This window comes from Rutilus rutilus (genome assembly GCF_951802725.1).
Source record: "Rutilus rutilus genome assembly, chromosome: 17".
Lineage (NCBI taxonomy): Eukaryota > Metazoa > Chordata > Actinopteri > Cypriniformes > Leuciscidae > Rutilus > Rutilus rutilus.
In genome coordinates this window covers 16,726,884-16,750,904 of record NC_140230.1, presented here as the reverse complement: position 1 = coordinate 16,750,904, position 24,021 = coordinate 16,726,884, and the positions used below count along the sequence as shown (strand labels likewise).

At 39.4% G+C, this 24,021-nt stretch overlaps 1 protein-coding gene across 1 annotated transcript in view; it reads right to left on the bottom strand.

Annotated features, from left to right (window-relative positions):
• The window catches only part of grin2db (glutamate receptor, ionotropic, N-methyl D-aspartate 2D, b), an 82,493-nt gene that overhangs the window by 34,468 nt on the left and 24,004 nt on the right, over positions 1-24,021 (bottom strand). The window contains exons 2-5 of the mRNA XM_084385610.1: positions 7,111-7,443; positions 5,854-6,060; positions 3,891-4,157; positions 1,690-2,018 (exon numbers count right to left, since the gene is read on the bottom strand). Of these exons, the coding sequence (XP_084241736.1) occupies positions 1,690-2,018; positions 3,891-4,157; positions 5,854-6,060; positions 7,111-7,413 (1,106 nt within the window). The 5' untranslated portion in view covers positions 7,414-7,443. The remainder of the gene's footprint in view (positions 1-1,689; positions 2,019-3,890; positions 4,158-5,853; positions 6,061-7,110; positions 7,444-24,021) is intronic.

Genomic DNA, 24,021 nt, shown 5'->3' with positions numbered 1-24,021 from the left:
TGCACTATAACAAGTGTTTATGATTATGATAAATGTTAAAATAATATGAAAACAAGTACCAGTCTGCAATATAAAGGTCAAGACATCTAAAACAACTGGAAGCAGCTGATACATCCTTGCACATTCAAGTTACGTAAGGTGAGTAACGTTCCCATTATAATAAATGAAACTGGCACATGCTTGTTAATTATAATGGGACTATTCTAGTTTTGTTGTGTTGCTTGCTTTCAGGGTAGAGACAGCGTCAAACTGCTGCAATTGTTTATCCGCTCCCACCCACTTTGTTGTCTTAAACACAGGGGCATGTTGAACGCCTCTCCTACAGTCCCTGTGGTGGGGGAGTAAAGGACATCCGTGCCCCAAAGGTGCAGCACTTTCACTCTCATTAGAGTGTGTCATTAAGGATAAACTGACTTACTATAAATGCAACAAAGCAGCAAAAAAATAAATTAATAAATAAATATTGCAACAAAGTTGAAGGTTAATGCCAAATAAGATGAGCTTTAAACACAGTTCTCAGGGTGAACATAAATTGAGGGCTTTTAAAAGATTTTCAAGATCACACAGTATAATAACACCATAAACTATGCTAAAAGCACCATTTATTTGCATGTGCTGGTTTAGCACTTGATTCACTAAATGAATTACACAGGCAATATCATGCACACACGTTCACAAAAGCAGCTTTATTAGCGCTGCAATACCATGGGCAAAAATGGTTTAACTCTTAACTGAATTTGCTCCTATGGGAGTGTCTAAATTAATGACTTATATGGTTGATATAACTATAGCTACTCCATATATAACAAAATTAATGTAAAGAATGTACTTTCTAAATAAATGTCACTGGTTATACTGTCCACAGTTCATCACAAAAAATGTTTGTTTAATAATCATGATAAAAAAAAAAAAAATTGAACTTTTTCATTATTTTTGACCAATACAATTACACATTATATATGCGCTACTATACAAAAGTTTGGTGTAAGAAATATTTGTAATGTTTAAAAAGTATCCTATGTCCACCGAGGCTGCATTTATTTGAACACGAAACAGTAATAATGTGAAATATTATTACAATTTAAAATAAGTTTTCTCTTTCTAAATATTTTAAACAGTTATTTATTCCTGTGATGGCAAAGCTGAATTTTCAGCATCATTACTCAGTGTCACATGGTCCTTCAGAAATCATTCTAATAAACTGATTTTCTTCGTATTATCAATGTAGAAAACAGTTGTGCTTCTTAATATTTTTGTGGAAAGTTTGGAAACCGTAATGCATATTTTTCAGGATTCTTTGATGAATAGAAAAAAAAAAAAAACAGCATTTATTTGAAATAGATTTTTTTGTAAAAGTCTTTACTGTCAATTTTGTTCAAGTTAATGCATCCTTGCTGAATAAAAGTATTAATCTCTTTTTTTACTGATCTCAAACTTTTTAACAGTAGTAAAACTATTTTACAGCCTTCTTTCACAGCCCAATGAAATCTCATTTGATAAAAATCAAATCCCGTCCTACATCATGTCCCACTGAATATGCATTTTCACTACTTAATACAACAAATTACATTAGTTAAATGTTTTGCAAATTTTCATGTTCATGGTCATGCTTGGTGTGAGACATGTTGTATCTTTATGTGCAAAACATACAAGTCAAATCTTGCGTCGATGGAAAGAACTATCTCTTACTTCATTCTACCGCGAATCCTCTGCGTTCTGTTGCCATCCGTCTGGCAGTTAGTGACAAAGTGTGGACCTCCAGTGGCTCCGTAGTCCTTACGCAACGCAACAGCTCCGTGGGTAAGGATGGACACCCCACGGGCGATACGTCTGCGGGGCTCGTCCCTCCAACCCTGTGGTCTGACTGCAAAAAGGCGATTGGGTAGTCCGGTCAGGCACAGCTCGGACAGAGCTGGACCCACCGCGAACCATATGTGGGAGGCACTGGCCTGACCAGCTGCCCAAGCAGCTTGGAACACCTGTTCTGCTTCCTCCTGAGAGCAGTACAACAACCGCACCTACAGTAGGAGTGGGGGCAAAGAGGACAGAGGGGACCAAGATGAAAACCAGAGAGCAGGAGCAAGAGAGGAAACAAAAGCGAGTGCAAACAAGAACACAGAGGTCAAAAGGGAGGAACAGACCACGAGCAGAATGAGAAGAGGAAATGGAAGAGAGGACAGGAGAAGTGTTGGGATTATATATTTCAGTGCTGGAACCGATGTGTAAAATCACTAAGAACTGATCATGAAAATGTCACGTCTTTGCGATGTACTTGGGAGAGCCTTTTTCAGTGCTTGAAAAACGTCTTTCTTAAAAAACAACATTTAATTACATTTTACTGTTAAATTCTTATAATGAGAGTATTTCCATTTACATGAGAGCGTCCTAATATCAAAAGAGCGATTAAAATGTCACCGTCATCATTAAATTTCAGATACTTCATAGAGCACATGCAGATCAAACGGAGCACAACAGAAAGGGAATGCAATCACTTGGATCAGTGAATTTGGATTGAAATTTGAAATCTTATACGCACTGCAATTAATGATATATGAACAGTAACTTTAATGGGATTACTGAAAAATAAAGGGTTCATTACAGGACTAATAAACTGATTACAGTAGACTGATTTACTACAGTGTGTACCATGTTCAGAGGGCAGAATGTGTTCGTGCCTGCAGAGTCATACGTTCTACCTCTTGACAGTAAACTTTGCTATTTAAATGCTTTTTTTTAAACATGTACAGTAATAGACAGAATTGTCTAATTATTTTACAGGAGAGGAGCAGCTTTGGAGTAATGGTGCTGGGACATTCCTTAACGAAGAAAGACAGATATTGGATGGAAAGAGAAGGAGAGAAAGAAAAAGGGAAGAAATGAGACTAGCACAATCTGGGAAGGAGAGAGAGAAAAGAAGAAAAGAACAGAAACTGAGAGAGGGGCTAAATATTTCACCTTTACAATACATGAGAGAGAAAAAAACCCAAGAGAGACTGTAAAAAGAAGAAGAAAAGGTCAGTAGAGAACTAGGAAAAGAACTAGAGAATGAGAGGAAAAAAGATCGAGAATTCAACATGTATGTAAACTAACCAGACCTGAACAAAACAGATTGTTTATAGAGTATACAGTTCATCCTATCCGTGTCTAAAGTAGGGGTGTGCGGTACCTCGAAAATCACAGTATGAGTAATATCATGTTCATGGTAATGTATATATCACATTATAAAATGGACAGGCCAGGTCCTAGCTTCTGATTGGTCAACGCAGCATTCCAGCCATGCTAAAATCCATATTTTAAATCACGCAGCAGATACGCTGAAGTACTATAATAGCAATCACTACTGACTGAAGCATTTATACCACCATCACACTACTTACTGTATTCTACTGTGAATTTCTTTTTTTTATGCATACTTTATATGTGTGCAATATTTATTTCGGTGTGTGTGTGTGTGTGTGTGTGTGTGTGTGTAATTGAGCAGAAGCACTGCAGACTGAATCTAATGCATACGGCATTGGGTTGCACCGCCACAGGCTCTGTGTTATATTAACACTGACATCAGTGTACTGGGACCCACAAGGCACAATAACACCCTCTAACACACACGTACACAGAACAATAACAGCCTGGAGCCAGGGGGAGACAGAGGACAACCTGTGACACACATACACACACATACACATTACACAAATATAGGTAGAGATGGGAAAGAGAATGAGAATGAGAGGAGAACGGAAAAAGGTGGTGGAGTAAACAGCCAAAAGAAAAAGTCAAAGAAATGGTTAAGGACAGGAAGTGATGTCAGGTGGAGGGAGGAAGAATAAATGAATGATTAAATGAGTGAGTAAGCGAATAAGTGAGACATAAATGCAATGACCTTCCCTCTCTACCTGTGCTTCGTTCTCTTTCAGCAGCCGTCGTGCTCGCGCTCCTCCTGGGTCATCGGTTAAATTCAACATCACTATGCTCTTCTTCTCCCAGCCGATGAATGACCCGTCAGTCAAACCTTCCACCATCGACAGGAAGTCCTGGTAGCCATGGTGACGTGTGGACACCACTGAGAAGGCCGTCCAATCGTACTCCTCCAGCACCTCAAAGATCACCTCCAATTGGAGTGCGGTGGAAGAGCTGAACTGTAGGAAGATTGAGCCGGTCTCCTGCAGAGCAATTAAGAAGGTAAACGACTACATTTCCCAAGACTAAAGACAGTCGATTCATTCCTTGCATAAGGCATCATGGGAACTACATTTCTAATGTGACATTCTCTAATCATGACATCAGACAGAGCTAGTCTTCTGCAGTGCAATTAAGGGGAAAAAATAACTACATTTCCTGTGATTGAAGACTATTTATTGCTTCCATAAAGCATCATAGGAATTCAATTTCTTATAAAGAGTTTCTGAGATATGCAGCCGCTGTAGAAACAGGAGGGAGGTACTTCAGTGACTCCAATCGTCACCGGAGTACGGCGCACAGATTCCGATTTAATTTGCAATGCAATTGAGTGTGCGTGTAGGTCCGGGAGAGTGTAGGTTTCAATGCAACATCATCAAAAGGATTTAATATCATGTCTCCAGAGTTCATAATAATAATAATAAAACATTTGTAAATGAAAAAAATCATGTCTTTTTCCTTTTGTTGTTTTCATACTGTGCTAAAGAGAACATGTTATAAATGTCGAGATGAGCAACTGAAATTGCGAAACCCAGACCGTAGCACTTCAGTGAACACAAGAGAGAAAAAAGGAGCAGACCATATGGCCTGCAGCGGTAATGCATGACCCTTGGCCTTGATATTTATCCAAATGGATGTTAGTAATGCCATCCCTTCCTACAGTTATCGGTGTGCCCCGATCAGGCCCCGACAGAGACGACGACAGTCCTATCTCTGTCCGTTTAACACTCCTCCTCAGGCGGCACCATTAACAAACAATGCCCTTATAGCACTGCAGCAAGCCAAACACTATCTAGCAAGTGTTAGAGCTCATTAACACCAAGAGCTTGCAGAGAGTTGTTTGTGAGGAATTTCCACAGTCCAAAGAAACTCCAATATTGTTTTTTTTCTTTTAAAAGAAGTATAATATATAGCGCTGTCAAATAATTCAATGCAGTTAAAGTGCATCTGAGACTGTTCAGACTGGTCTATTCTGAGAAATCCTCAATGGCCCCGTTTTATTTAGCTATTAAATGGCATAGACAGTACAGTTAATCAGGAAAAAACACTATTCATTTCAAGACAGCTATATTTCAAAATTAAAATCAATCGTACTGGCTGTGTACAATCGCTTTTAATAGGCATTTGACTTAGCATTTGCTTACACTAGCAGGGTTACAAGAAATACTTTAAAAAGGACAAGTTTAAGTCTGTAGACTTTGGTTCTGTATTTAAAAGAATTTATTTAATAGGCAGCAGTCTGTATTGAAAGATTTGCAGTGAAATCCAAGGTTGATCAATGAAATGTGCACAGAGGTTAAGTCAAATTAATTGAACTCAAGAGTATGGAATCATTATAAATAATCACTAGTTGCTTTCTAACTTTAATGCACTTACAGTAGTTGAGTGAAATCGTACTTGGGGTTACATTGGTGAAATTTCGTTTATTCGCTTAAGGTTTATTAAGGTTTAGTGTAGCAATACATGAAGCACTGCTCACACAGACTCACTCACTTTCAAACCAAGCAGCTGTTTGTTGGTCAACGCGGTGAATTCGCATGACCAACTTGAACATGGGTGAAATCTGCTTGGGAAACTCCTAATCGTGTGGATTCCTATTGAAATGACAGGATTTCATCTGCGAAATTTCGTTGAGCAACGGTAAATGTGACCGCATCTTAATTCTGTAAACAGCCATACCTGTGGTACCCTGCCCAGACCCGCTCCCCCTCCCACAGCAACGATGGGGAGGCCGGTCTGGGCCGAAACGAACTCCAGCATGGGGGCCAGGGGGCCAGAGGCCAGCGGATAGGGTCTCTCATCTTCATACACTAGTCCCTGAAGGGGTCTGGCTGCCAGCAGGTCACACAGCTGAGAGAGCAGCGTCCTGGGACTGCTGTCATTCACCTGTAGTCAATTCACATTCACTTCACATACATGTTCACATTCACACCACATTAACTTCTGTAGTTTTGAATAAGCACTCCTGTTTAAGTGCCCATAATATTACTCTACTTTTGTGTTCACACTTCAGTTAACTTAAAGTCCGCCTGTGGTGTTGTTTTTAATGTGCTTTAAGACAAATCATGTGCAAATTCATAAGTCAACACCATTGCTGAGTATTTTCTCCTTAAAACTGCAGTGAAAAAAAGACAGTCTCAAAAACGCAGTTTGAAATTGCTGGTGTTTCTGACATCACAAACTACCTTGTAACCAATCACGTCAACGTGCCGGTGGGCTTTAGCATATCATTAACAGCGAACTAGCAGGGAGTCTCGAGAGATGCCAGGTTATCCCGGTATATATTTTTTTGTTGATATGAAAAATCTGGGAGATTTAGCAATATAGCGGGTGAATTATGTATATTACGATGTTATGATGAACTATATGCCTTTCTCCACTGACGTTCTGAGTTGTTAAAAGCGTTTCTGATGATTGCTACTTAGAAGGCAGACTGAGATGGCGAACGGGAACATAGTTTGTGTAACATTAGCAACACATTATTAGCTGTTTGATAACATAGTCGTCAAGCAAAAGGCCAATCATATTAATTACCGTTATGTGTCCGACGTTGTAAAGAGCGATACCATTGTGCAGCGTTTACCTCAGTAAGTTGGCCGAGTGAATCTCTGAGCTGGTGCGAGTGAGTGGAGGCGGGGCTAATTAGCATATTCATGGTTCCGCGTTTACTAAATGAAGCAAGGGTGTAAGTTAGAGTAGCATTCAAGCTATTTTAAGGCACAACGTTTTTTTTTTCACAGGAAAAAAAAAATGTTTAAACGTAATTTTGGTGATCAAAGATGAGTTTAAAGGGATAAAATTATTGACTACAGGGGGACTTTAAAATAACAAAGTCTTCAGGTATTCTAGGTTACTCTATATGTAAAATCACAATCTGTCTCCACCCTTAAAAAGCAATCAATTCCGTTCCAGTTGCATGACCTCTTTCAGACTGACCTGAAGCCAGATTACGTTTGCGGATCCCCACTGGGTGACGACGCTCTCACCAAAGCTGCTGTGCACACGTCCGAAACCTGGGTACGGCACCCGACCCGCAGCTGCTGCAGCCCCTGCTTCCCCTTGTTGAACGGTTGAGCCCGCGTGGATCACTGCGATGTTGAAGTGCATTGATGCCACCGGGTCCCGTTCACGCTCTCGGGACCGGAGCAAGAGATGAGGGGAGGAGCTAGTCTGACCCGCCCATTCTACCAGGGCCAATAGCAGAGACAGCGTGGGTACTGTGACCATGGCAACAAACATGGAGGCCAAACGAGAGGGCACAAAGAAAGCCTGAGTGAAACCAGGAAGGGAAAAGCAAGAGAGAAACTGCAATTAAAATAAAATCATAAATTCAATATATACAATTGCATACAATTTTTAAAAAAACTTGAGAGATACAGAGAGTAAAAATTAGAATGAGAGAAAGAAAGTAAAGTAGAACAAGAAAGATACCAAGAAAGTAAGAGAACAGACAAAAGAAGGGAAGAAAATGAAATGGGCTTTATTCGGGCCACAGGCTGAAATGGAGCAACACAGGAGGAAAACAAACACAGAGAGAGGGTAATTGATAGAGGGATAGAGAGAAACTGCATGTGATTTTGTGCATGTACAGGTTTAGCTGTTCTAATGAAGGCCTAAATGTCCTGGTGAAACCATCTTGTGAGAGTATCTGAAGTGGACTTAACTATTTGGAAGGCTCACCGATCATGTTTTACTTTAAAGGGTTAGTTCACCCAAAAATGTATATTCTGTCATCATTTACTCATCCACGTATTGTTCCAAACCTGCAAGACTTTCGTTCATCTTTGAAACACAAATGAGGCTTTTATTCACTCAGATCTTATTAAAAAATATCTTCATTTGTGTTCCGGAGAGGAACAAAAGCCTTACAGGTCTGGAACAACATGAGGGTGAGTAAATGATGACAGAATGTTCCTGTTAGGGTGAACTAACCCTTTAAATGTAATCATGTCAACAGGCTTGTACAAGGGTTTTGCCTATATTAAATAGGTCACTGACTAAAAAAAAAAGTTTTCACAATAATGAAAAGGACAAATCTTTTAAATCTACTTTAAAACTCATGTGCATGAATGAAAACTCATTCATGTTAGTTTTAACTTTTTTACAAATATGTATAGTATATTTGTACACATATTCTATAGACCTTATGCGCCAGAGAAACGAGGGCGCCGCCATCTTTAGAATATTGTCTTTTAACTTCCGTTTGCGGTCGCTCTGTATATTTCTATGGCATTGCTGTCCAGGGGTAATTAGCTTTTGAAGTGGATTTACTTAATGTAAAGTTAACGAAAGTTATCATGAGGACTGTAATGTTTAAAGCAGATGACTAAACAAATGTCAGTCGACCGGGAAGATATTAAAACGAGCCGTTCATTAATAAACACGCAAAATCGCTGTGAAAATACAGACTGGAAGTCAAAAGACAACGAGCGCAGCGCTGAAAAGGGGCGGGGCTACATAAGGTCTATATGCGAGTGTACACATCGTAGTCATTATTTTTAATGATTTAAAAAAAAAAAGGTTTTAAAATATGTATTGAAGGTAAACCGAGAAAGCAACGTAAATCGTAACCCTTTTATATTTTGGTGAATTTTAATGAATTTTCACAATCACATTTGTACGTTTTTGAGCGATCTGCTTTCCCCCTACTGAGGGTTAGTGGTCTCTGTCAGGAGTAGAAGCAAAGAAACACACGAGACAGGAGTAACAAACTTCATCAATCTTGTTTACTTTTCACTTCCGTTCTCACACATTACGCCACTACACAACACTTCCTTACAACACCCTTTTAAAAATAGTAGTCCCAACACAATTCTACCCATGCACGAACACAACAGCTAGATTTAGGGGTGGAGTTTCATGCTTATTTTTTTCAAAAAATTATGCGATTTCAGCAATCCTATAAGATCATTACAAATCACACTGTAGGACATGGATCTATTAAACTTGGGAACGTCATGTATGTGGACTGTACAAAGATTACACATTTTGAATCGTAGGCTACGACGCAAGTTAGTATAGAAGAATAAAACGTCATCTGCATGCGCTAGTGGTAAACAAATAGAGCAAGATGAATCGCACCTTGGCAAATGTTATTTTTATGTGTGCTGGAAAAAAAAAGGACGAAGCGAAAGAGGAGAATATGTATGCTGTCATGGCTATGAAAAAGAGGCCAACTTGACATGCCAATTTTGCAAATGTAGCTTGAGGTAAGTAGTTTTAAGTTTAAGTGCAATATCACGTTGATCAATATGCCATTTCATGTTTTCATGGACAAAAGTTTTAAAATTTAAGCAGTGAAGCAGGTTTTTTTTTCCCTGAAAAATAAAGATTATGCCAAACTAATTCAGAAAAAAAAAAAATCATCTCCTCATTAATAATATAGCTTCTAAGGTCTGTGTGTATGCACTAATAAAAACAGTCAAGGAATGAATGGTGGTTACTAAGGTGAATAAATAATAACAAACAATAAAATATAAACACCCACATAAATACTTCATACCCACACTCACATCAACATTGCCGAACACACGCACACCAATAAAATGATTTAGAGAGGATCATACACACAGAGACACACACACACACACACACACACACACACACACACACACACACACACACACACACACAATACAAGCAAATCATTTTCAATGTACTTGGCACCCTCCTCCTGCCTGCTCCTCTCTGTTTCATGACTTCAGGTGCTAATGCAATTGCTTGGAATCACCAGGCTCTGACATAATATTCCCTCTCTCCCAAATCTGTCACCACTCTCTGGGTTTGTTCTCTTTTTGTTGTATTCTCTTTCTTTGTTATATTTATCCATCTCTAAGTCTGTTGACCCTGACAAGTCCTTCAGATGAATGAGAGAAAGAATTAAGAGGCCAAAGACGACGGAAGAAGACTGAGAACAATATTGGAGGGATGGAGACAGAGAGAGACAAAGAGGGAGACAGGCAGACATTGGAATTCTGTTTGGCTGAAAGAGGTAAATATAGTCCTAATGACTAAGATGTGGACAGAGATGGGGAGGAGGGGAAAATGGAAGCAGAGGAGAAAAAGAAAGAGGGATGAAATATGGAGGAATAGAGGAAAGGAGAGAAATATTGATTACTGGGGTATGTGTACGTGTTTGGCCTGACCAAACACACTGGCGATCCTCCAGTTTTGACAGACAAGGGATAGTGTGTGTGTGTGTGTGTGTGTGTTGGTTGGATGGGGTTGGAACGCACGAAAGAGCATAAGACCACATTCCACAAGAGCATATTACTGTTTTTGAGTCACTTCAAATTAACCTGGTGTAATCATAGCCTGGACTTGTCATTTGGGATCCCACTGTGCTAATGTTGTGCAAAAGCAGAAATTTACGGCCGCTTCCACAGGTTGCATACAGTAGGAGACGTGAGAAGTGCACATGCAGTCCTGAATTCATCAAAGAGAGCCAAAAAAACTCAGTGATATATCATCCACAATGGAAGGGACATGTGCTTCGCTGTTGCTTACAGACCCCCGGGCGATTCTAAAATACTACAGAGTACATTACTATAACGGCTCCATATAAATTTACATAAATCTCTTGTGTCCCTGACTGGTTTATTAATATGCTGTGAACACTGTGCTTTAAAAGACATGTTCAGTTCAGTTATTTACAATGAGGTTTATGAACATTCAGCACAAAATGTATGTTTACACAATTATTAGATTTATAAGACAAAAGGTCAATTTATTTCCATTACAAAGAACTTGGGGTCTTATATCATTACATTCGTGCATATAACATATAAATATACATATTGGCAATATTTCCAAATATAAAAGGTCTATTTAGCCAAGTCTGAATTTAAGTACTTTTTGAGATAAAAAAATCTTGACATTTGCTCTAGCTCTGCCTACCATGCTCACGAGAGGAACAGCAATGTTTGATTTATGAAAAAAATCTGTATTTTAAAGGGAAACTCAACCCCTGGTCAGAGCCTGACTCCACCCACTGGCAATATTTGAAAGATGCTAGAAAAGTGGGCAGAGCCCAGCGGAGATAGACATTAGGGGTGTTCGACATCGGCTGCGGCTGGATGTAACCGATCGGCGAGAGTAGCCGCGTGCAGGCGGGGAGGAGCTGCAAACGGAGACATGAAGTCGGACACTTTCTGGTTCCCGTAGTGACCGCTCACATGGTGTTTGCATACTTTATCACAGCTGAAGTGAAATAAATGCAAAATTTGCCAAATAATACACAGATGTTTCAGAGACATTTTCATTCAATACTTTATGTACTGCTTCATACAGCGTCTGTTTGAACAAGAATAAAGTTCAACATAAGCTACTATCAAAGAAGTGGAGTCTACGTTTTTTAATCAGTTTTAATTTGATAAACATGACACAATATAACATCGCAACTACATGAAAAGAGTGTTTACTGTTATAAAAAACTGATTTGTGAGCTCACTAAAGGTGTTCGAATAAACACGAAACACACGTGATCGTTGTCATGCAGTGAATCCGGCCAATCATGGAACAGTTGTGTCGTCATCAGAGCTCGTGCAGCCGCTCTTGAGAAGCTGGGCTGGCTGAGTTCTCCGGCTACTCTCGAATCGCTCTCGCGGTACTTTGATGGCATACGTCACAGTCACGTGGCGTCGGCGCTGTATCAAGTCCATAGACAGTATATAAACTGGACACAGCGACCCCATAGGTTTCAACGAAGAAAAGTGAAGCAAATTAGAAGCACTCCCTTCCTGATGGCTGAGCGTACTGCGCAGACTCAAACTGAGCTTGACGACGATGTGACGTGAGCAGCCTGTCTGACAGTTCTAAGTCTTCTAGTAGCTGTTCCAAGAGAAATCTGAATCATTCCCTTCCGAATCTTGCAGAAACGGAGAGCGTGAGTAGGAGCTGTCCATGAGCTAGGAGCAGGAGCAACTTTATGATTCTCTATGGGCTTCTCCCTTGACTTTATCGGACTTTATGCCTCCACGTCCCCCCGATTGCCTGCGAGCTTCTCCTCCTGTCCATACGGTATTTTCCAGAGAGTCACGTGGTTATGACGCAATCGTTAGCCTGTTTTTACAAAAACTGCTTCTACGGGGCCATAACGTAAGATACAAGGTAATGGAGCCTTTTATACATTGTCGTGTTTCTTTAGAAATAAATAATGGACAAATGGAGTCTTTAATCGCCTCAGATGTAAAGTTATTCGCTGTCAAAGTGACGCCAAAATGAATGGGAGTCAATGGAATGCTAACAGCAGGTGATGGCTTGTTAGCCAATGGCGGCCCCCGGGGGTGGTACGGAATTCGAGAGCTCGATTACCCCCCTGGATCAAGTCGGACAAAATTTCTAACCGGCATGCACTGCTTCAAGTCAGCCGCCAATCGGTCTGTGCAGAGCTGCATGAAGTTGAACAAGCCTATAGACCAGGGGTGGGGAACGTTGATCCTGGAGGGCCATTGTCCTGCAGAGTTTAGCTCCAACCCTAATCAAACACACCTGAAGCTAATCAATGTCTCCAGGATTACTGAAGTTGCAGGCAGCCGAATGTTTTTTTCAGGGTTGGAGCTAAACTCTGCAGGACAATGGCCCTCCAGGATCAACGTTCCCCACCCTTGCTATAGACAGTATAGGGAGATAGAGGGGACGAACCCTCGGTTGCTGAGCAGGGGGGCGTGCACCTGAGACCCGCTCTCTGTAGGCATGTTTACATATAATGAGTTGCCATGAGAACGACTGACATCTCTATCTTTTCATACAGATTACATAAATAGAGAATATTTGTTTTCGTTTTGAATTAGATAATTTAATAGCAGAGACTTAAATGTTTATAAAAAAATATAGCCTGTGTGACTAGTATTCGCTGAGTTTTGTTTAAGTTTAGAGACGTGCTCCAGAAAAAAAGTTCAAGGAGACGGAGAGCAAGAAAGCACACCATGTTTATTTATTTATTTATTTTACAAAAGCACAACTTCGACTGTAAGTGGACGCATAAAAAAGTAGACATTTAACAGTTTATTTTTTCATATTTCTTAAGTCTGTATGACCATAAATGAGAATTTTAAAGGGATAGTTCACCCAAAAATGAAAATGCTATCCTCATTTACTCACCCTCAAGTTGTTCCAAACCTGTATGACTTTCTTTCTTCTGCTGAACACAAAAGAAGATATTTTGAAGAAAGTAGGTAACCAAACGACTGATGGACCCCATTGACTTCCATAGTAGGAAAAAAAAAATACTATGGAAGTCAATGGGGACCAGCAACTGTTTAATTACCAACCTTCTTTAAAATATCTTCTTTTGTGTTCAGTAGAAGAAAGGAAATCATACAGGTTTGGAACAACATGAGGGTGAGTAAATGAGGACAGCATTTTCATTTTTGGGTGAACTATCCCTTTAAGTCTAATTTGCTGCTATGTGACACCAGAGACAATTTATATGAGACATGCCACTTCCTCAATCCTCAATACAACTATATAAGGAAAACCCGTAACGGCAAAGATGGCGGTTGTATGCACATGTCCCGCCCCTCCCGCTGGAAAGCCAATCATCTGCTTTTAACAGTCAGCAGCTGACCACTAAGGAGCGAATGTACAGTGACGTGACATAACTGCCATATTCAACCTGTGCTTTCGCGCTGTGGTTGGCGCTGAGCCAAAGACGGACGCGCTTGTCATAGGCTATATCACAACTGTTCAGTGTTTTAACCAAATAATGTTTATTTTAGGTTTCAGACATTTAAATACATATAATTGTTTAAGTGCTTGGCACAACACCGGCATTCTGGATAGAGACGTGAATGAAGTTTGGTGTCGTGAACGTGAATCCTTGCGCATGCGTAGTAAAGGTATAACCTGTGGGGGAAAAGGCATTTTAAACCTTATTTTGGGGCAAAGTCATCAAACGTTTTCAGCGATTTTTATCATATTTTACTGCTGTTTATATACATGCAGTTTTTATGTCCCGGTGACCAGTGAAAGTGCAGTTCTGACTCTCTGCCCATTCATTTAGATAGGAGCCTGGTCTTGTTAGTCCAAAATAGCTGCCCGGAGGCGTTGCCAAGATGGCGGCCGAGTGGCACGACTTGCCTAAAAGGACTTTGGTGACACTGACAAAATCCAGCAAAACACGCCGGCGCATTTGTCGACCCCCCAGAGGGTTAACTTTAGCCTAATAGGAAGGAACATAAATTGTGACTAAAAATATATGCCCACTCACATCAAGATGCCGCTGTGGTGGTGGAGTCCATGCAGGAGGAGCAGCGTTTGGCACCGCGTCGCTTTTCAGTGCAAGCTGTTTGGAGAAGCCCATTTTACCTAGGCTACACGAAATAATCGAAATAACTATATAAATGCTATGCTACCTAGATGCTAATATACGCTATCCTGATCGTTTTCAATACTCGCAATACCAACTACTGACTTGCTACATTTGTTTTGACGGAACAAGATGTTTTTATACCAGGGGCTGCCAAGGGCGTGGTGGGCTCGTACCAAGGGCGTGGTGAGCTGGTGCCCTCTTACGTCACAGGGCACCACAACTGCCAATAGCAAAAATTCAACTGCAGTAGCCACCATTCAACCTGAAGAGGGCAGCACTTAGACGTTTTTACTCCATACATTGTAGAATTAAAACACTTTATACCCAAATGTCAAAAAACTCATCAGTAGACTTTGAACTTTCCTTATATATTTTCAACAATATAGGCTATATATTTTTGACACCTTTCTCAAGCAATGATTAAAAAGCGCTGCCTTTTAAGCGTTAAATAATGGACAAAACAGCGCGCAAGTGAATTACAGTAGTGTGAGCACAGTGACAAAGCTTGCATGTAAAATATAAACCTGCAAAAACAACAAACCCCAAACTCGAGCACAAAAAACTAATTTGATTGTGCTCAAAAATCAGCACGTTGCGAGAAGTAACAAAACTGCGAGTCCTGACAGGTCTGACCTGACCTGACAGCAGAACTGACCACAAGCGTGAGTTCTGTTCTGCACGCGCACGCAGATCTGAACACGTGCGATGCGCATGTACAAGAGTTGGATTTGACAGGGGGTGAGGTCCAAACATATGTGTTAACAAATGCTGTTGGCTGCTGGCCTTCTTTAAAACTCTTATTTTGATTGGCTGCTTGTATTATGTTAAAGGGATACGGTTTCTTTTTGTGTTCATGTCTAAATAGTTGTAAGATTCTTTGTGCATTACAGAGCAGCGGGTTTCCATTGAGGCAAACATGCTTAGTTTCAAAAACGTATGATGCTCGGGTAAACAGCTAATTATAAACGTCAGCTATTTAGAATGAAAGATGAAGGTTGTAATATTAATGTTGTACACTAGAAGGATCACCACAGGATCTTTTAAGCCTAATGTTTTTCCTATCAGTTTCCATCCCTTTGAATGGAAATTCATCCCTTTGAATGCACTGATCTAGTTCATTTGTATAACTATGGTGTACTGACAGTATAGTTTTATATAGGCCTACTGTAATTAGTGTAGAAATATGTGAAAGGCGTATAGATCATTAAATGTTCATTAAACTTTTATAGACCCCAAAAAAGTTTTTTCAAATTGTTTCAAATTCTATTAAGACCCTTATATATATCGCAGTATGAATTAAAAAGGAAACATACAGACAGCACATTTTCATATAACCTGACTCCAGCTTATAAGCACATGCAGAACAAAAATTATTCCAATGTATTTTTTTCTAACATGCTATCTTAAATAATATGACAGTTTGTTCGGTGTAGTATTTCTGCATTCCAGTATTATAATTTCTACAAAATATTACATGATTTATTTATTACAGTGTTTACTTGGTTATGGGCCATTGACACCACAGAGCATCGCTTCGCTTCAGAAGGCCTTTATTAACCCCCTGGAGCTGTACGGATTACTTTTATGATGGATGGAAGCACTTTTTTGGGGTTCAAAATCTCAATTACTATTCACCAGAGGTGGAAAGTAACTAATTACAAATACTTTCAATACAGTACTGGAGTATTTTTATTTTTTTTCACTATAATTAAATTGTGGTACTTTTACTTTTAAGTATTCTACTTAGTAAGTAAGTACTTTGACAAGGGTGCTGACGGAGCAACAGGGAGGGCTGGCACTTTTCAAACTACTGTGGTGGAGCCCTGCACTTCAGCCAATAACAGACAGGTCTGACTCAGGAGCAAAACCAATCAAGACTTCCAGTTCAGTTGAGCTGGGGGACGGGGCGTTCAAACCGCTTTTTGACAGTCAATCACTGGCGCTTGCATTTTGAATCAGTATCGTATCCACCTTATATTTTAAAGGCACAATATGTAACTCTTTTGCTTTAAAAATAGCAAAAATCACTATATCTATGTTATATATTTTTTTTAGTTGTGTACTTACATTATCCCGACTGTTTCCAACAACTTTCAAACCAGGAGAAATTAGTAATTTAATTCGAAGACACGTCCCGTTTCTTTATTTCCGTTTTGTCGCCGTCAATGGCGTCATATCCGCGTTGTCCCTGGTTTCCGCTCGTACTGCCATAGCAACCAGAGCTAACCAGAGCCCTTTGATAGTTACAAAAGCGACTGACGTGGACAACTGTGTAGTTCGCAATGTCTATTTGCATGCTGTTGTTGTTTCGTTCAAACATTATGGACCATGGCAAGCAGACTTTGGATAAAAAAGGAGAACTAAAACGAGAATCAATATCAGCGCGGTGTTTTCGAGATGCCTAGAGCTCCCATAGACAGTATATAAACGAGAGCTCCACGTCCGAGACTTCGACCGCTCCTACATGTACTTTATTAAACAGGTGAGCACATTTACATAAAACTAATCAATGTTATATAGTTCAGCAATGATAAAATGTTAGAATATGATCTGTATGTTATTCTAATGTTGATCTAGCTTACTGCTAGTCTCATACAGACAAACTAACACATAATTGACAGATAAATATAACACAAATTTCAACACATTCAAATGCAGTTTAGTGTGATAGTGTAATGTTAGACTAAGTGAAACAGCGCTGCGTTACCTCACAAGTTTAATTTTTCTAATAAACTGACCTGTAAGTAGTAATTCTGCACTTGCGTGTAGTTCGGTAGAATGAAATGTCCATATTCCTTTTATATCCGCAGGACTCGCGTCGCGTGTGGAGCTGATAGCTGTTTCTTAGCAATCCCGAACTGCTTCATATCACAGTCATGAAAAAAACATTGATGTATTTACTCATCCATAAACATTATTAGATCGGTCGGCTTGACGTTGACGACAAGATCCATAATTCTTAGCAAATGTTGCGTCATCAAACTAGGCCTTTGTTATTGAAAGAGGTTAGCGACCCCTAGCGGCGAAAAAATTACATACTGTACGTTTAAGTAAGAGTGGGCGCCACTATTTTTAAATATAATGTGTAAGATTTCCAATAAGCCACTTCCGCTAATCGTAGTTGTATTGTGAACCCGTAGTTTTGCGACGACTGAGTAGTTTTGACTGGCTAGCTAACTTTTAACATGGACTACAGACAGACTGGCGTCCTTTGTGCAGTTAGTGGGTGCCATAATAGAGTGGTTCAAGCTTAAAAAATACCTGCAAGATATTTGTTTTGACCATAATCCATGCACCAGAACTGAATGTGGATGGCACCCTATGATCTGCACACTGCAAGAAGCTCATTGGCTTTGGTTATGTGTGAATACGCTGGCAATGCAAGTTGCTTGTTTTGCTAGTTTTAGTCGAATAGTTAACAGTGTATCTGTTGCATTAACCGTTCAATCGCCATTTTGAGTACTTTGCATGCACATGCTTAATTGTGTGACATGATGCAGAAAATGTGAAATGGTGTATGTAAAAATGATTTTATTAAGGTTCTAAATGCAGTAGTTATAGCCTATTTCTCTTGTGTGTATTTGAGCAACACATTTGTGAGAAACCGCCCAAATTTCTGTACGTTTGCTCTTTCCACTTCGTTAATGGCAGACCCACAGAAGATCATCCCATTAATATTTGGCCACTTCTTTATGATAGAAATGCTACAGTCACTGTAATTTCTTGAACAATAACATGTGGACATCAAAAACACTAAAGACTTTGCAAGTGTACAGTTGCACATGACAACACACGTTTATGTGTTTTTGCAGAGTTCCCTCAAGCCAGTCCATGACACCAAGGTTCAACGAGCTATAACTACGTCTGCTGCGTTGCACCTTCTAGCTTGCCTATCAAAGTAAAAACAGTGAGTGATGTTCCATAGCACTAAAGACTTTGCAAATGTACAGTTGCACATGACGTGTTGCAGCATGCTTGTGTGTTTTTTGCAGAGTTCCCTCAAACAAGTCCATGACACCAAGTCCAGCCTCCTCGCCTACCAGGTCACAACCCCACCATGCAAAGGGGAAACTGACTGACTGCATCATCTAGGCCTTAGGATGGTTCCACAAAGAATTGACTGCACATACAACATGAATTTACTTCAAACTAAAGATTTGACTTTACATACAGCAAAAGACACTACATCTATCTCATTAGCTCTCAAAAAACTTTAACCTTACAGTTCATTAAATATTTCAACACAGCTAACTCAACATTAATTGTTTTTTAATCTTCACAATGTATAGCCAGAGGACTATCACAAAAGTATTTAGGAAAGTAAAGACATACTAGAGTATGTCTGTTTAAAGCTGCTTTGTATTGTTGTGTATTTTAAAAAGCTCTATAAATGTCCTAAAACGATGTGCATTTTGCTTGTAGTTTTGTGTTAATCAAATTTTTATATATTACATCTCATAATTCAGTTGAATTCATTATGTATTGTATTGTATTGTGTAATTTAATTAAATTTGTATATAAGTTTTGGTTCACTAATTTGATTACATTAAATGTTATTGTATTGTATGATGTTCTGTATTAAGAATTAATTATGACATAAATCATATGCATTAAATGACATGCTTGTAACTAGATGTACCGCATGGCGGTACAAAATATGACCGCCGCTCAGGCCTGCACTGGCTTTCCACAAAAATAAATGACGTGGAGCAATTTGGCTGTATTGCTTGTTTATGTATATAAGTTGTATATTTTAAAAGACTGTCTGGAGTATTCCTGTGGATCATGGATAATTTAGAGTTTTGTAATTATTTGCTATTACTATTTAAGTTTTATATCAAAAGTCATTAGTTTAGACACTTAACATCCGTAATGTGAAAATGTCACATTCATAACAGTGGTTTTCCCTACATAATGTATTATAAAAATGAGTTTCAAAAACACACTTATTGTGTTCAAGCAAGTCTTTTTCATGCTACATTGGTAGTTTGTTTAATAATTTACAGAGTTTGTAGGACACTTGTAAAGTGTGTGTATTTCATGTTATGTCCATAACGCTGCTAAAATGTATTCATAGGATGTAAAATATTATATGAAATGTGAGGATTTTGCAAGAATCAGAGGACAGAGGTTACATTAAAAGTTATGTAAATTAATTCACTGATACTAATTTTATCTATGTTTAAGGCATTGTATCTACCAATATAAGTCTAACTGTCACGTGCATAATGTTGAAACTGTTGTATAATAAAAGGGAAGAACAAATAAATAATATTATAAACTATATATTTTCTGAAAGCATAGACTCTCAGGATGTGATCTAACATGGCATGAAACATGTCCCACCCACCTCATTAGTATACTGCCCAAGCATAACACATTGGGTATTGGTAAATTTGGTATATGGCTGATACCTAAACAAAAGTAGTAGTATGTGCATGTCTGTCTGTGTGTGTGTGTATGTGTGTGTGTTTGTGTATGTGTGTGTCTGTGTGTGTGTGTGTCTGTGCGTGTATGTGTGCGTGCGTACATGTGTGTGCGAGTGTGTGTTTGTGTGTGTGTGTCTGTGCGTGTGGATGTCAGTGTGTGTGCATGCTTGCGTTTGTTTGTATTCCTGCATGTGTGTGTGTGACAGTATCATCCTAAACCAGCAACCCTTCGCTCAACAGCACCATCTACAGGCCGATGAGTGTACAGTCACTAAATGTGCACATAAATGAATTTATTTTATACCCCCCCATGGATGAAATTCTATGAAACTTAGCATACCCCCAGAGGATGTCAAGTTAATCATACACATGAAATATGGTGCAGTTCTGAACATCTCAACTGAAGATAGGGGCGATTAAAGCAGAATAATATTGCATTTTCATTTTTTATGGGAAGGGGCGCAAATCACTAATGAGTGATTATGGGCTAGGTTGATGTGGGCCCTTAAGACCAACATACCATAAAAATTTCTTCATCCTCGGTGCCACGGGTTAGGTAGTTATTTAGGAAAAACTGCATTTTTTGGGTTTGGGGGGGGGGGCCCAGCGCGGGGGGGGAGTGGCCCCCGGGGACCAAACTAAATTTTTCCGTAAAAGTCTAGTGGGGCTACATGCCCACCAAATTTCATGTTCCCCGGTGTTTCGGTGTCCCTGGTATCGTTGACGAAAAATTCAGTAGATGACGAAAAAAAAAAAAAAAAAACCTTTGACAATCGATTATGGGCTAGGTTGATGTGGGCCCTTAAGACCAACATACCATAAAAATTTCTTCATCCTCGGTGCCACGGTTCAGGTAGTTATTTAGGAAAAACTGCATTTTTTGGGTTTGGGGGGGCCCAGCGCGGGGGGGGGGAGTGGCCCCCGGGGACCAAACGAAATGTTTCCGTAAAAGTCTAGTGGGGCTACATGCCCACCAAATTTCATGTTCCCCGGTGTTTCGGTGTCCCTGGTATCGTTGACGAAAAATTCAGTAGATGACAAAAAAAAACAAAAAAAAAACCTTTGACAATCCCTATATGACCGCTTTCGCTAGCTATGCTAGCGGCGGTCATAATAATATTGCATTTTTATTTTTTATAGGAAGGGGCGCAAATCACTAATGAGTGATTATGGGCTAGGTTGATGTGGGCCCTTAAGACCAACATACCATAAAAATTTCTTCATCCTCGGTGCCACGGTTCAGGTAGTTATTTAGGAAAAACTGCATTTTTTGGGTTTGGGGGGGCCCAGCGCGGGGGGGGAGTGGCCCCCGGGGACCAAACAAAATTTTTCCGTAAAAGTCTAGTGGGGCTACATGCCCACCAAATTTCATGTTCCCCGGTGTTTCGGTGTCCCTGGTATCGTTGACGAAAAATTCAGTAGATGAAAAAAAAAAAAAAAAAAAACCTTTGACAATCCCTATATGACCGCTTTCGCTAGCTATGCTAGCGGCGGTCATAATAAAAAAAGCATATTATGCCCTATTCCTTAATAACAAATAACTTCGTCACAAAACATACTTAAAAATGTTATTTCTTTAAAATAAAAGATTATTATATGAATTAAGGGGTTTGATTGATTACATTAAGATTTGTGATTCCATAATTTTATTATACTGTTCTTTAGTCAAGGATAGACAACCAATTAATATTTATACCCACAAAACACAGCTAGCATTCTGTCATTTATTTAAATATCTAAACTGTTAATAAGAAAAATAGTAATATACACAAATAAACATTATTTTATGGTTCTTTTAATTAAAAAAAGTGTACTTGTAACATATTGCGCTGATTATTATGATAAAAAATAATGACATAATTATAATTGCATTACGAATTGCTGTGAATACGGTAAGGCAGTATCAGTGCAGTATAAGCTCAGGTAAAAGCTCATAGCACGATCATCGGATAACGTTAGCTGTATGCTATGCTACTATCTAGCCTAAGCTAACTAAAAAACACACTAACAACGAGAAATGTTTAATTTCACAATCTATAGCTTCAGTTAAATACTAGTATATGAAACGTATAAGTTAAAATACATTAATGACTCGTTATAACGTAGTACAAACGTCTTCTATAATAAACTGATTTTGTATGATTTGTAACCAGTCACTAAAGCGATTACCCATAAAACGTGCTTTGAACCAATCGGATTGCTTGGGTCCTAAGCTCGGGAGATGGTCCTCACTGCAGAACATGAAATCCAAGGGGAGGAGTCGGATCCAGATCCAACTCCTCCCACCTTACATATACTTAAACCTATCTCCACCCCCTGATCCCTAAACCCACCCCTAAACCTACCCATCTCCACCCCTTAATCCCTAAACCCACCCCTAAACCTAACAATCTCCACCCCTTATATCTGGATTCAACTCCGCCCCCTGGATCTCGTGTACTGCATTGAGGTGCTACTGGAGCTCGGACTCATCTCTTCAACCGGACTCGATTGTTCACCACACCGGAGCGCTATCAGGCCTGTATATCAGCAGAGAACGTCTAATGAGGGGAGAAGTGCCACTCAATAAACTTCCGGTTGCAGTTCCACTCTTGTTCCATATGAGGGCGCTCACATGACGAGTGCAGAATGAATGGAGGTCTATGGAGCTATACCGCTCAAAATCCACTTTTCTTAGGATATAATTTTTTGTCTAGTAATTTGAATGTTGTTTTAGAAAGGGGATGCAAAGAAATTACACATTGCTTGGTGTTAGATTTTTTAGAGTCACTTATTTGCTTTAAAAAGTCTTTCAAAATGTCAATGACGTCAGAATGCTGACGTCATTAGCAGAATGCAAGCGTGTTATGGGCAACAACAACTCAACCTGTAAGAAATCGAAAAGAAATAAGTACTCGTTCATTCAACTTTCGATCTATAACCCATGTTGAACTTGCAAAACCTACAATCAAATCTGAGATTTCTCAACGGCAATCGGTGAGGGAGACAAATTTAGCCGTCTAGCCCCATTGACTCCCATTCATTTTGCACTCATAGCGAGCGCCCCCAGTGGAACTCTGATTGGAACTACAACCAATAGGACATAATAGGGCGTTGGAGTGAACAGGCTTTCCGTAGACGGGCTTTGATATCAGCTAATCATAAGCTTGATCGGAAATGGTGACAAAAACGTAATGATTAACAAAAGTACGTCTTTCTCGTTAACCTTCATTCAAATTTAAACAAATAGGCCCAAATACTAGAATACACAATATTTTTGAAAAACGCCCATCCCTAGTACACATAATCTGTGTATCATTCGTTCAGTCGTTTTTTGATTTAATATTGAAAGTAGAAAAATGAGAAAACAGTTCCTATATAAATTTTTTCCCCCCAAAAAAAGAAAAACAAGAATTCAGCTTGATTTTTCCTTTTAATGAAAAAACAAAAAAGGAACTGTTTTCAAATTTTTCTACTTTCAATATTAAATCAAAAAACGACTGAACGAATGATACACGGATTCACATAGGCCTAGCCTACTTACTGATTAATTTTGTCAATCTGTCAATTTCTTTATCCTTTGAATACTACAAAAAAAAAATGCTCCATTTTCACCTCACAATTATCGTGGCTAAAAGAATAAGAGTTATTTTTAAATACCACACTTATCAGTCAACACCGTTATATACTGCAACATACCTATAACAACTATGCCAGCAGTTCCCTGCCCCCCCCCCCAAAAAAAAACCCACAACACAACAAATGGACAACACAAAGGTTGAGACATGAGATGGACTGCATTCACAACACTGGCTGGATCTGGGGCCATATGCATTGACAGCTCGTGATCATTATGGCTGAGCCCATGGCTGCACTGGCTGTGAGAATGCTCCCCTTTACTGCACGGCTGTAAACACAGCTCGTAAAATGCTTCGCATGCACCGTGATGACCGACGCTATCGAAAGCACTTTAGCTGACAAACGACCACGTCATCCATCAACCTTCCACACAGGCACAGATCCTCGGCACAATAACAAAGCCCATGCTGCACTGCACAAAAACATTACTACACTATTTAGATACCATGAGTATGTTGAACGCGTTTAACAGAGATGCTGCTGTATCAC